At 53.1% G+C, this 13421-nt stretch overlaps 1 protein-coding gene across 5 annotated transcripts; it reads left to right on the forward strand.

Moving 5' to 3' along the window:
- Window positions 1–18: 18 nt before the first annotated feature.
- Window positions 19–11850, forward strand: BAD (BCL2 associated agonist of cell death). 5 transcript variants are annotated; one of them, XM_027532762.1, is made up of 4 exons: window positions 19–128; window positions 410–604; window positions 10607–10800; window positions 11356–11850. In XM_027532762.1, exons 2-4 carry the CDS (start codon window positions 418–420, stop codon window positions 11479–11481), a joined length of 507 nt encoding a protein of 168 aa, XP_027388563.1. In that variant the 5' UTR covers window positions 19–128; window positions 410–417; the 3' UTR covers window positions 11482–11850. The 5 variants fall into 5 exon arrangements, with proteins under 5 accessions (XP_027388563.1, XP_027388565.1, XP_027388566.1 ...); XM_027532764.1 differs by having other exon boundaries at window positions 87–312; XM_027532765.1 differs by lacking the exon at window positions 19–128 and adding an exon at window positions 135–293.
- Window positions 11851–13421: the final 1571 nt, after the last annotated feature.

Consider the following 13421-nt stretch of genomic DNA (forward strand, 5'->3'; position numbering starts at 1 on the left):
TGACATTTCAAGAGCTGATTGGGCCGGGCCCGTGACAGTTTCCGTTACCCAGGCAACTAGGGCCGGGCTCTCTTTTTGCTAAAGGGACGCGGCGGGCCCGGGTCAGGGGCCTCATTATCGGGCTTGGGGTGAGATCTGTGTGCCGTTACCGCGGGCGGGTCTGACTGAAGCCTGGGCAGGGGCCTGAGGCTTCTCTCCAGCCCTAGGGCTCTGAGAGTTTTAGATCCTGGGCGGATAAGTCGAGCTTCCTGCCGGCCCAGACTCAACGGACAGATGTGCGCCAGGGAAGCAGGGTGGACCTGGGGTGCTGAGGTGGGAGAGGGAGCCAGGGACACCTGCGCCCCCAACCCTGCCAGCCAGCCTTAGCTCCCGCTGTTCTCTAATTACTTGTCATCTTGCCCCCCTGCAGCCCAGAGCATGTTCCAGATCCCAGAGTTTGAGCAGAGTGAGCAGGAAGACTCCAGCCCTGCAGATAGGGGCCTGGGCCCCAGCCCCACAGGGGACAGGCCCCCAGGTCTCAGCAAGCACTGGCTAACAGCCCCAGGCCTCCTGGGGGAAGCTGGTCACCAGCAGGGGCAGCCGGCCGGCAGCAGCCACCATGGAGGTAGGCAACCCCCGCCCCCCACCCAACAACCACCTGCCTGTCCAGCTTGCCTCCAGCCCAGTAGCTCTCTTCACCCCAGCCACATCCACACTCTGGAGGGCTCTGAGTAAGTCCCTCACCACTCTGCACCTCAGTTTCCTCTTCTGTAAAACAGCAATTCATCACCACCCTGGTAATGCTGTGGGGAAGATTAACAGGCATACCTTAGAAGCACTTAATTATAGAGCTGGTGTTTAGTAAATGCTCCAAGTATGTAGCTCTTAGCACAGGACCAGGACAGAATCACTGAGAGGCCAGAAAGGGGAAATGACTTGCCTAAGGTCATACTCAGCATTTCCTTTGGGCTAGAAGACTCTGTGGTGCTTTGCCCCAGGCTAGTGCTTTCCTTGAGATCCTGGATCCAGTCCCCAGCTCTGTTCTTTCCCACCCTGTGGCTCACACCCACACGGTGCTGTCCTTAACATCGCCAGGGCCAGGTAATCCCAAGAGGCAGACAGCCCTACCAGGCAGCAGGTCTGTGTGGGACTGGGAAAGCATCGGCTGTCCTCTATATCTACTGAGGGAGACCCAGCTGAGATGGAAGGATGGGCCCTGGAGGGCAGCAGCCATGTCTTAGTAGTCCCTACCACCAGGGTGCCCAGCCCAAGCCTTGGCACCTGGAACAACCACAGACATCTTCTGAAAACAAAACTCATGTCCCTTAACTGCTGCCGATGTGACACCCTTCCATTTTCAGGAGCAGGAAGGCTTATTAATGCCCCCACCCCAGAGAGTTCCCTGGTGGTCCAGTGGTTAACGCTCAGTGCTTTCACTGCCGAGGACCCCGGGGTTCAATGCCTGGTCAGGGAACTAGGATTACAGTCAAAAAAGAAAGAAAGAAAAAAGGTTGATATTCAGTTATTAGGGATACAATCTCTAAAAAAAAAAAAAAAATTAAAAGAAAAAAAAAAGACCCCACCCCCACCAGCCAGCCTGCTGTATGTCACACTGAACTCCACAGGCTTTCTTTAACTTTGAGATTTTTGCACTTAGAGTTTTTCTGCTTGAAACTGCTTCCCATCCTGTATCTGGCTGTCCCCACCTTCTGTGTCAAGTGCTAAATGTGTGTACCAGCTGCCAGGGGTTCATCAGGGACTAGAAGAGAAGCTCTTACCCTTGTGGTTGCCTACATTCTAGAAGATAGGGGGAGACAAGTCATAAACCAAGAAACAAACAAACCAGTCAGTGATATGGTGCCGTAGCAGGTGATGCCTTAGGTGACATACCCTTGACTTTCTCTTTGGAATCCGGAGTGCTGGGGGCTCGAGGGAGTGATTTAAACTGAGGTGGTCAGGGTGGGCCTTGGTGGTGGTGGTTTAGTTGCTAAGTCATGTCTGACTCTTGGGACCCCATGGACTGTAGCCCTCCAGGCTCCTCTGTCCATGGATTTCCCAGGCAAGAATGCTGGAGTGGGTTGCCATTTCCTTCTCCAGGGGATCTTCCTGACCCAGGGATCAAACTCAGGTCTCCTGCACTGCAGGTGATTCTTTACCAACTGAGCTACTAGGGCCTTGGTAAGAAGCAACATTTGAGCCAAGGCTAGAATCTGATGAGGAGTGAGCCAGAGATCTGTGGGAAGACAGATGCTGGCAGGGATGCCCGCAGACAGAGGGCAGTGTTAGTCACTCAGTCAAGTCCAGCTCTTTGTGACCCCATGGACTGTAGCCCACCAGGGTCCTCTGTCCATGGAATTTTCCAGGCAAGAATACTGGAGTGGGTTGCCATTTCCTTCACCTAGGCGGAGGGCAGGGCAAATGCAAAGACCCTGAGGGCAGTGAGAGGAGGGCCTTAGAGACTCCTCCAGAGATCAGGGAAGGGGAGGGGCTGAAGGGCAGGGCCTTGAAGGCCCAGGTCAAGGCTCTGGCTTTCAGGTTGAGTGAAAACCTGGAGGACTCTGATCTGATTTGGACCTCAAGAGAATCACCAGGGCCCCTGGGTGGAGACGGGTCTCCAATGGGCAAAGGTAGGGGTGGTGCCACGGGGGAGGATGGTAGCTGGTGCGAGCGTGGTGGTGGTGGTGGAAGTGGTAAGTATTAGAGCTAGGCTCTGGGTTTCTTTTGAAGGTCGAGCTGGTGGGATTTGCTGATAGACAGATGTGTGAGGCCCAAAGAGGATGATTTGGGCGCCTGGAAGGATGGAGTTGCTCTTAACTGAGGTGGAACTGAGATGGTGTGGGGCGAGATCAGGAGCCCTGCTTGGGCCAGGTCAGGTTAGAGGTACCTTTTGGGCATCCAGTTGGAGATTTCTAGTAGGGATAGATACATGTGGGAGTTGGCCATTGCTGATGAAGTGTTTGGTGGGCCCTGGGAGACAGTGTAGACAGGGTAGGGCTTGGGCTGTGTCTGGAGCTCCAGGCTGCAGAGGGCAGCAGAAGCGGAGGAGCCCGCACTGGGGTCTGAGAAGGAGGGAGCCATGTGGTAGGGAGGGGAGTGTTGAACTGGGCGATGCTCCTTTGAGCGCTGCTGGAGGAGGGCTGGGAGTGGAGCGCTGGACTGGACCTAGGGCTGGGGAAGCTTGGGTGGAGAGTGGGGAGGGATGATGGGAAGAGAATTGGAGGTAGAAAGGAGAGCCCGCTCTTGGCAGCTGAGCTCTGGCAAAGAGGAACAGAGGAGCCAGCGGCACCTGAAGGCCCAAGGAGAGTCAAGGAAGGATTGTTTTATTACTTAAGATAAAAAGAAAAAAGAGGTTCTTTTTTTTTGGCTGTACCATGTGGCTTGTGCGGTCTAAATTCCCTGACCAGGACTCAAACCCATGCTCCCTGCAATGGAAGTGTGGAGTCTTAACCATCAAGGAACTCCCGAAAGAGCATGTTTATAAGTTGATGGAGTAATCCAGTTAGGAAAATACTGGGGGATGCAGGGGAGAAAGGAAGCTTACTTGAGTAGGAGAGAGTGGTCTGGTGTTCAGGGGAGGGGCAGCTCAGCTGAGTGCAGTGGAGGGGTGGAGGAGGGCAAGGAGACACCTCACAGGAACTAGTAGATGTTTCTCTCGTGGATGCTTCCAATTTCTTGGTGAAAGGAAGCCAGGTCTTGAACCAGGAGTGAAGGTGGGGAGAGGGGTGGAGGTTGAGGTCGAGAGAGGGAAGAACAGGTTTGAAGTAGTTGTCTGGCCCAGAGTATGGAGTTGGAAGGTGTGCTGGGCAACTCGGGGGGCCACTGGGTCTTATGGCTGTGAATTTGAACAGAGGTGGCACGGCTGTGCTTTTCTCCAGCCATGCTGGCCGCCCAGGTGCCTGTGGGAACTGGCAGGGAGTTGGCCTTAACCAGAGCTGTGTTGGTATCAGCCCAGTGAGGGAGGCGGTGCGGGGCTTGGCTCGTATGCAGTGTAAGCTGGCCAAGTGTGAGGAGCCCGGCATCATCAGAGCTGGAGTGCCAAGGCAGGGAGCTGGAAAGGACCATTTCTGTGCTATGAATGAATGAAATAGGAGTGGCAAAACCTCTTGCACTCACTAGGGGCCCATCCCGCGGGTGGGGGCACCTGAGGCCCCAAGGGGGAAAGGTGGCCCAGCTCCAGGCCCAGCCATGACAAGGCCTGCAAGGGATGTAAGAGACCTGCCCTGGATTCCTTTTGACTTAGTTTCAAGTGGTTTTCCATGAAAGACCCGCAGGTGCCGATAACCTGCCAGAGCCACCGGGCCACTGTCCCCCTCTGCATGGGCAGGGTGCTGCCACTCTTCACATTCCCTGCCTCCAAGCCCCTGCTCGGTGAACTGTGCGTGTCTCCAGGGCGGGCCTGTGGCCACCTTGTGTGCTGTGCCAGCTCCCGTGCGTAGCTGGGTGCCTGGAGCAGCTGGTGTGTGAATGGTAGAGAGGGGAAGGGCGACACACGGTGAGTAAAGCAGCCCAGTGCCAGGCCCCGGGCCAGACTGCAGGCTTCACCCTGGCTTTTTTTTTTTAATTGAAGTATAGCTGATTTATGTGCTCAGTCGTGTCTGACTCTTTGTGGCCCCATGGACTATAGTCCGCCAGGCTCCTCTGCTCATGGAATTTTCCAGGCGGGAATACTGGAGCCGGTTGCCATTCCCTTCTCCAGGGGATCTTCCCGACCCAGGGATTGAACCCATGTCTCTTGCATTGCAGGCAGATTCTTTACCACTAGTGCCCAGTGGTAACTACGGGAAGCCCATAGTTGATTTGTGAAAGTGAAAATGTTAGTCGCTCAGTCGTGTCTGACTCTTTGTGACCCTATGGACTGTAGCCTACCAGAATCCTCTGTCCATGGGATTCTCCAGGCAAGAATACTAGAGGGGGTTGCCATGACCTTCTCCAGGTTGATTTATAATGATACGTTAGTTTCAGGCGTACAGCAAAGTGAGTCAGTTATATATATATATATGCATATATATATTCTTTTCCAGATTCTTTTCCGTAGGTTATTACAAGATATTCAATATAGTTCCCAGTGCTACACAGTAAATCCTTGTTGTTTATCTACTTTATATATAGTTCAGTTCAGTCGTTCAGTCGTGTCCGACTCTGCGACCCCATGAACCGAAGAACACCAGACCTCCCTGTCCATCACCATCTCCCGGAGTCCACCCAAACCCATGTCCATTGAGTTGGTGATGCCATCCAACCATCTCATCCTCTGTCATTCCCCTCTCGTCCTGCCCTCAATCTTTCCCAGCATCAGGGTTTTTTCCAATGAGTCAGTCTTCGCATCAGGTGGCCAAAGTATTGGAGTTTCAGCTTCAACATCAGTCCTACCAATGAACACCCAGGACTGATCTCCTTTAGGATGGACTGGTTGGATCTCGGACTGTCAAGAGTCTTCTCTAATACCACAGTTCAAAAGCATCAATTCTTTGGCACTCAGCCTTCTTTATAGTCCAACTCTCACATCCATACATGACCACTGGAAAAACCATAGCCTTGACTAGACAGACCTTTGTTGACAAAGTAATGTCTCTGCTTTTCAATATGCTGTCTAGGTTGGTCATAACTTTCCTTCCAAGGAGTAAGCATCTTTTAATTTCATGGCTGCAGTCACCATTTGCAGTGATTTTGGAGCCCAGAAAAATAAAGTCAGCCAGTTTCCACTGTTCCCCATCTATTTGCCATGAAGTGATGGGACCAGATGCAATGATCTTAGTTTTCTGAATGTTGAGCTTTAAGCCAGCTTTCTCACTCTCCTCTTTGACTTTCATCAAGAGGCTCTTTAGTTCTTCTTCACTTTCTGCCATAAGGGTGGTGTCATCTGCATGTACCTATGAATCCCAAAGTCCAGAATTCCCTGGTGGTCCAGTGGTTAGGACACAGCGCTTTCACTGACATGGCCTAGGTTCGATTCCTGGTTGGGGAACTGAGATCTCATAAGCCATGCAGTGCTGCCAAAGAAAAAAAAAAAGAAATCCCAAAGGCCTAGTTAATCCTCCCTACCCCCACTCCCCTTTTTCCCCCTGTGGTAATCATAAATTTGTTTTCCATGTCTGTTTCTGTTTTGTAAGTAAACTCATTTGTATCATTCTTTGTTTGTCCTGTTTTGTTTTCGGCAGCACCAGGAGGCAGTTTGTTTTCTATGTCTGTGAGTCTATTTCTATTTTGTAAATATGTTGATTTGTATCATTTTTTGTTTGTCTTGTTTTTGGCCACACCAGGAGGCCTATGGGATCTTAGTTCCCCCACTAAGGATCAAACATATGCCCGCTGCATTGAATGCATGGGATTTTAACCACTGGACCACCAGGGGAGTCTCCTGTATCAGTTTTGGATTCCGTATTTTTGTCTGACTCACTTCGCTTAGTGTGATTATCTCTAGGTCCATCCTTGGTGCTGCAAATGGCATTATTTCACTTTTTTTTTTTAGTGGCGGAGTAGTATTTCATTGTTTATATATACATCTTCTTTGTCCATGGAATTCTCCAGACAAGAATACTGGAGTGGGTTGCCATTTCCTTCTCCAAGGAGTCTTCCTGACCCAGAGATCAAACCCAGGTCTCCTGTGTTGCCAGGCAGATTCTTTACCAACTGAGCCACCAAGGAAACTTTCTTTATCTTTCTGTTGGACGTTTAGGTTGCTTCCATATCTTGGCTATTGTAAATAGTGCTGCCATAAATACTGAGTGCCTCAGATTTTTTATCCCAGTAAAATGGGACTAGAAGTAGTCCCACCTCATTGCGTTGTCAAGAGAATCTGATGCATTAATACAGGAAAAATGCTTAGAAACAGTGCCTAGCAGAGAGGAGGGTCTGCTATTCTTACTATTACTGCAGTTGTTGTTGCAGTGAGTTGGCCCAGGCCCTGAGCAGACTTGGGGATTGCCATTCATTTAGACGGAATAGAGAGACATGAATAACCAATGCCACCCTGATGGCAGACAAGGGAGTGCAGGCTGGAACGTAAGAATGTAAGGGCCCTGAAGGCCATGCCCAGGAGTTTGGAGTTTATCTCATAGGCAACAGGGAGCCATTGAAAGTTTTAGGCAGAGGACAGACATAGTTGGGTTTAGAGCAGAGGTTGGCAAACCACATCCAAAGGCTAAACTCCTCTTTGTTGTGTAGCCCATGAGCTAAGGATGATTTTGACACTTTTTTTTTTGACACTTTTAAACAGTTGACAGAACTCCAAAGAACAGTATTTTATTTCAGTGTTCCAAATACAATTTTAGTGGAACGCAGCGGTGCACAAGCACGTGTATATTGTTTACGGCTGCTTTCAAGCCCTGGCCACAATGTTGAGTAGTTGTGACAGGCTATGTGGCCTGCGATGCCCCAAACATTTCCTCTCTGACCCTTTACAGAAAACACTTGCCAGCCTCTGCTTTATCGTGTTTTCTGATTTTCTCAGCTCTGAGCAAGGTGGAGGTATGTTCTCTACAGGCCAGTAAGGGGCTTTCATACTCCAAATGGCTTTAGGGGACACAGGAAGCCTGGGCTGAGACAGGTCAGGCCACATGCCTGCTCCAGGGGGGAGCACCGAGCTGCTCTCCTGCTGAAGTCGAGCAACATGTGAACCCCCCACGTGGTAGAGCAGGATCCAAACCCAACCCCACCTGATGGCACAACCTCACTGCCTCCAGCTGTCTGGAACAGCACTGTTCTAGTGAAGTGTGCAAGGATGCTCACAGGAGCGGGAATGTGGATGTGTTCAGCCCCACCCACTTACCCAGAAAGCCAGTGAGTAAAGAACTTTAAGTTTGGGGCTCCTGACACCTCCAGCCATAGGTCCTTCCCACTTTCCCACCCAGCCCCAGGCCTGCACTCTGGAAGGATGGCGAGAGAGCATGCTCACAACCAGAAGCCACGCCTCCTCCCGCCTCCTTTCCTTCCCAAGACTGGGAGAGGACGCCTTGCACTATCTAGGGGCATGAAGGAGTGACTGCTGATTGAAGGTTGGATGGATGGAGTGGGTAGGCATGTCTGCTCCCCCAGGGAGTTCACAGAAAAATACTCAAATTTTTTTCCTAGTAAATAGGACACTTAAATGTTCAGTTTACACATTTGAGTGTCATTTTGACAATGTCTGGCTTGGCACTGTTTAATTCATGGCTTCGGTAAAAATCCCCACTCCATGGGTAGGCTCCTGGCGGAGCTGGCAGTCACATTAGGCCTAGGGTTGCCTTTCCAGACCTGAGCCCCCACGGGAGCTCATGGTGCTGCTGAAAGGAGCCTGGGGCATGAGAGTTAAATACACAGACCCAGGAGCCAGACTGGTTGGGTTGGCATCTGTCACCTACTAGCTGTGTGACTTTGGGCAAGTTACTTACCCTCTCTATGCCTTAGTTTTCTTTTCTGTAAAATGGGGACAGTGAGTAACCTTCCCTCCCAGGATGTGGCGAGGACATAAGGAATTCATGGACATGAAGCATGCTGCCAAGCTGACACAGGGAGTGCTGCTGTTCTGCTGGTTCTGATTCCCAGGCAGGAGGGCAAGGCCCAAGCCAAGTGCCTGCCTACGTCACTTGCCTTCTGACCACTGGGCCCTGCATCTGTCAAGTGTGGAGGCTGTGGGTTCTTAGTGCTAGTAAAGCAGAAAAATAGCTGATAGTTCCTGAGCATTTAAGTGACCAAGCAGGGTGTGCCAGCTGTGTGACCCTGGACAAGTTCCTAACCTCTCTGTGCTTCTATTTCCTCATGTGTAAAATAGGGAGAACTTGGCCTCTCACCGGGAAAATGCGAGGCTTCAGGACATGAAAAGGGCAGAACAGGGTTCTTTCTCTGTGTCGTTTGTCCTCATGGGGGTACTGGGGGCTGCCCCCATTTCACAGAGGACAACACCGAGACCCCAAGGGATTAAAAAGAAAGGGCCCAAGGTCACAAAGCAGGAATGCGGGGGAGGGGGGGACTTCTGCCCTGATGCCCATGCCCCATGGAACCGGACAGTCCTCTGTAGACGGGCCTGTTCTCATCAGGGCTCTTGCTGCTCTCAGCTCCGTAGCCCCAGCCCCAATCTGGACTGCTGATTTAGCTGCCTGTTCCCCGCTGCCACCTCGTTCCTCAAAGGCTTTATGGTGTCCCTGCCTACCTGAGCCCAGGCTTTGGTGAAGTTTAGGAATTCCAGCCACCCTCTTAGCCTAGGCCTTTCTGGATCCAGCCCCCTCTTCTTTTCTTGGCTTTCCCAGCCCTGTGTTTGGAGCTGGGACCCTTGGAGGCCCCAGCCCTGGAGCTGGCCCACAGGCCTTTGGGAGAGGATGAGACAGTTACCCCTGGCTTCAAGACCTGGCTTAGATCATACTTTCTTCAGGATGCCTCCCTGACAGACATACCTTGCTGTGGATGCTGTTCCCTGTACTTGTTCCATGCTTGTCTTTCAATCCGGCTCTGGATTTATGCTCCTGGGAGTGTTCTAGGTCTTTGTTGGTCTGGGTATGGGGGTGGGGTTGACAGGAATTAGGGGGATGGAACACACGCAAAAGCCAGACAAACTCAGGACACACCTCTTTGAACAATGATCCATCACACACTTTCAGCTTATAAAGGACTTTCACGCTGTTTATGTGAGGCAAGTCACTGGCATTAAGAACTAGGTTTATCCCCATAAAGAGGTGAAGACACAGGCTCAGGGAGTTGAAGGGTGGTTGGATAAAGGATGACGTATAGCTCAATGGATTATCACTGGACTCTGGATTCCAACAAACCTGTAGGGACTTCAAACCTCAGAACTTCCCAACTGTGTCACTCAGGGCAAGTCTAAACCTCTCCAAGCCTGTCTTTTCATCTATACCGTAGAAGCAATATTAGTACTTATCTCCTGGCATGCTTAGGATAATGAGGTAATGCCCAGGACCTAGTGCGTGCTCCTTAAGTGTTACCATAAAAAGTCAACAGACTTTCTGGACAGTTTGTTCAAAGTGGGTGCTGTGAGAGGTACAGATATGCTGACAGGTTCTTGTTCTCAAAGGGCTTCTAGGTCTCCTGTAGGTCACACCAGTGAAACAAATGGGCCCCAGCAGGTCACCTGCGGAGGTGGGGTTCAACCCTGTCTGGCTTGGTTGGGGTACCTCCTCAACCAGGAGACTGATTTCCTCCGCAGGGGACTGGAGCTGATGAAAGAGTTAACCTCCCAGGGAGTTGCTGGGAAGTCCCTGGATCTTACACTCACAGCTGTAACCACTATTTATGCCCTTATTCTGTACCAAGCACAGAGGTAAAGTCATTCTATAAACCGAAAGGTCTGGCCCGTTGAAAGTGTTACTCGATCAATTGTGTCGGACTCTGCAACCTCACAGGACTGTAGCCCGCCAGGCTCTTCTGTCCGTGGGATTCTCCAGGCAAGAATACTGGAGTGGGTAGCCTTTCCCTTCTCCAGTGGATCTTCCCCACCCACGGATCGAACCCAGATCTCCCGCATTGCAGGCAGATTCTTTACCATCTGAGCCACAGGGTCTGGCCCATATTGGGGCTCAATTAAGATTTGTGGGATTAATGAGAAATTAGTTCGAAACTACACTAACACTGCTGCAGGGCTGGGGACGCGAGAGGAGTTGAGATTCAAGTCATCCCCACCGTCTGATCTTCTCTGCAGGCACTGGGGCTGTGGAGACCCGGAGTCGTCACAGCTCCTACCGCGCGGGGCCAGAGGATAATGAAGAGACGGAGGAGGAGGATCTCGGCCCCTTTAGGGGCCGCTCGCGTTCGGCGCCCCCCAACCTCTGGGCTGCACAGCGATATGGCCGCGAGCTCCGGAGGATGAGCGACGAGTTTCACGTCTCCTTCAAGGTGAGGGCCGGCTGAGGTGCCCCGCAGTCCCGGACCACGCCGGGACCTGTGCTCCCGGGCCTCCTCCCACTGGGCTGTCCCAGTGCACGTCGGGATTTGCAGTTTCGGGACTCCTCGCCTGCAGCCAGACCCTTCCCGAGTCCCAGGGTATTCGGGGACCTGACCCTGCTCCAGCAGGCCAAGGCTCCTGGGCTCCCCAAATCCCCGGAGCACGAGGCATTTGTGCTCCTGGCCGACCCACTTCAGATAGCCGGGTTCTTGGCCTCAATTTCCGAACCACTTCTTTGATTTTCAAATTATGGTCCCATCTTCCAGGTGCTAAGTCTCCGGCTCTGGCGCTTACAGGACCGTAGGCGTCCTTTCTTTCTGCTCGCAACATGGAGGGACCATGCTTAGTAGTCAGGAGACCTCTCCATACAAGGCCTGTTAGGATCTACGCTCTTTTATCTCCTCCCAGATCTCACTTGGTGGTGGGATTCCGTAAGCGGAGGGGCCTTGCTTCGGGCTGCCAGGATAAGCTAATTCATTCTACCTTTTCTTCTTCCCACCCTGAAGGGGCTTCCTCGCCCGAAGAGCGCGGGCACGGCAACGCAAATGCGACAAAGCCCCAGCTGGACGCGCTTCCTCCAGTCCTGGTTGAGCCGGAACTTGGGGAGAGGAGGCTCCGCCCCCTCCCAGTGACCTTCCGCCCCGCAACCGAAGCTCCCAACCGCTGCTGGTGGCCATCTTGGGAGCGGGCGGAAGTCTTTTCTGCAGGCCTTATGCAAAACGAGGCTCGGATTCGTTCCTTTCGGAAGACTGAGGTCTGACCCAAAGTTCGGTCCCCTTCCGGTGTGTGCGAGGACCACGGAGGGGCTCGGCCCCCATCGGAAGTTGGAAGTTTTTCCGCCCTTACCTGCCGGAAGCGGCCCCGTGACCCCACCCCACGCGCCTGCGCCAGTTGCGAGCCGAGATTAACCCTAACTTCGCCGGAACCCTTTCCTCCGTGGTAACGCTGCGGACCTACGCCCGATACTAAAATGCTAATAAAGCCCACGTCTGTGCCGCGGAGTCTCTGTCTGTCGCCTGGGGCTTCCCGGGCGGAGAGAGCGCTAGCACTGACAAGAATTTCAAAAGATGTCCCCGCTTTACATATGAGGGAAACTGAGGCACTTGGGGCCGACATCAGGGAGGCGTTGAGGCGGCGAGCGGAGATACGGCCGCCTGGACTCCGGGAGACGGAGCGCGATCGGGCTTCGGGGACATCCAGGTCCTTATCTCTAATATGGTAATTGAGAACTGCATGCCGGCTGGCCGCTGGAATTCCGCGCACTGCAAACCGTGCCGCCGTCCCCCAGGGAGGGTCATTTGCTCCTATTTGGGTCAGTCCTTTTGAGCAGCTACTGTGTGGCCGGCCTAGGGCCAGCGCTCCTCAGGGAACTGGCAGGACACATTGAGCGGGGGAGGGGACGGAAGGCTCGGCCCAGGGCTGTGAGCAGAGGGATCGCTAGGGAACCAGAGAAGCTTCACCAGGCCCTGGGAGCCGAGCTGAGAGCTCAATTCCAGAAAGGTTTATTGGCGCCCCCTACAGACTAGCCTGCGCTTTATACTAGGTACACAGACCTGGATTGCGCCACAGCCCCTGTTATTCCTAGCTTCCGGGCGAAGGAGAGGCAGCCTCTCAGTGAGGAGTGAACGCCAGCCCAGTGCTCTAACAGGGGCCTGGAACCAGGGTGAAGGCGGCTCCCTCCAGCAGAGGAAAGTCAGGGAGGGCTTCAGGGAGGAGGTAAGCTAGACCTGGGACTTGAAGACATGAGGGAGAGTGCTGTCATTTCCAGTAGAAGAAATAGCAGACCCATGGAAGGATGGCGGAGCGGCAGAGGCCAGGCTTTTCACGAGTTGGAATGTCATACCCAGGAGTTTGGAGTTTAGCCTGGTCTTTGAGTGTTTTACGTGTGAAGTCAGGAAGATGGGAGTTGCCTGCTGAAGGGCCTAGATGGGGCAGGTGTGGAGCTAGGACAAGGCCTGACTGCAGAAACAGGGAAGACCTGGGCACTGGGAGTGGGGCCCAAGGCAGAAGTCCCCGGCTCTGGGAAGGCCTTGCTTTGGAAGCCCTGTTCTCTGGCCTCCCCACCCTATCTGTTTGCCTGAGGCTGCAGCAAAAACAAAGAAAGAAAACACTCAATTGGCAGGAGATAAGCCCAGATAAGAGGCTGCCTTCCTCCGGAGGAGGCAGGCAGTCAGCCCGGGAAGCGCCAGGAAGCTGGGAGAGGCCTTGAAGAAGTGCCAGCCTGACCCTGCTGTAGAACCCAGCCGCACCCTCACTGTGGGGTCTCTGCCACTCCACACTGTCCCAGGGCAGGAGGGGGGAGGCGTGGAGTAGGTCCTCCAGGCTGGCCGAAGACAGTCTGCCCTAGAGGGTCCATGCCCCCCCTGCCTGGATGTCTTGACTTAGATGTGACCTCAGTTTCCTCATCTGCAAAACAGGCATAACATCTCCCTCACAGGGAGGAGGGGGATGCTGCGTCTCCCCTGCACACGCTGTGACCGTCAGCACCCCTTTTCCCAAGGGTCACTTCCAGGCCCATCTGCTCCCTGCCCATCGCTGAGAGCCCAGGTGCCCTGAGGTTGGGCAGGGTTTG

This window comes from Bos indicus x Bos taurus, chromosome 29 (genome assembly GCF_003369695.1).
Source record: "Bos indicus x Bos taurus breed Angus x Brahman F1 hybrid chromosome 29, Bos_hybrid_MaternalHap_v2.0, whole genome shotgun sequence".
Classification (NCBI taxonomy): Eukaryota; Metazoa; Chordata; class Mammalia; order Artiodactyla; family Bovidae; genus Bos; species Bos indicus x Bos taurus.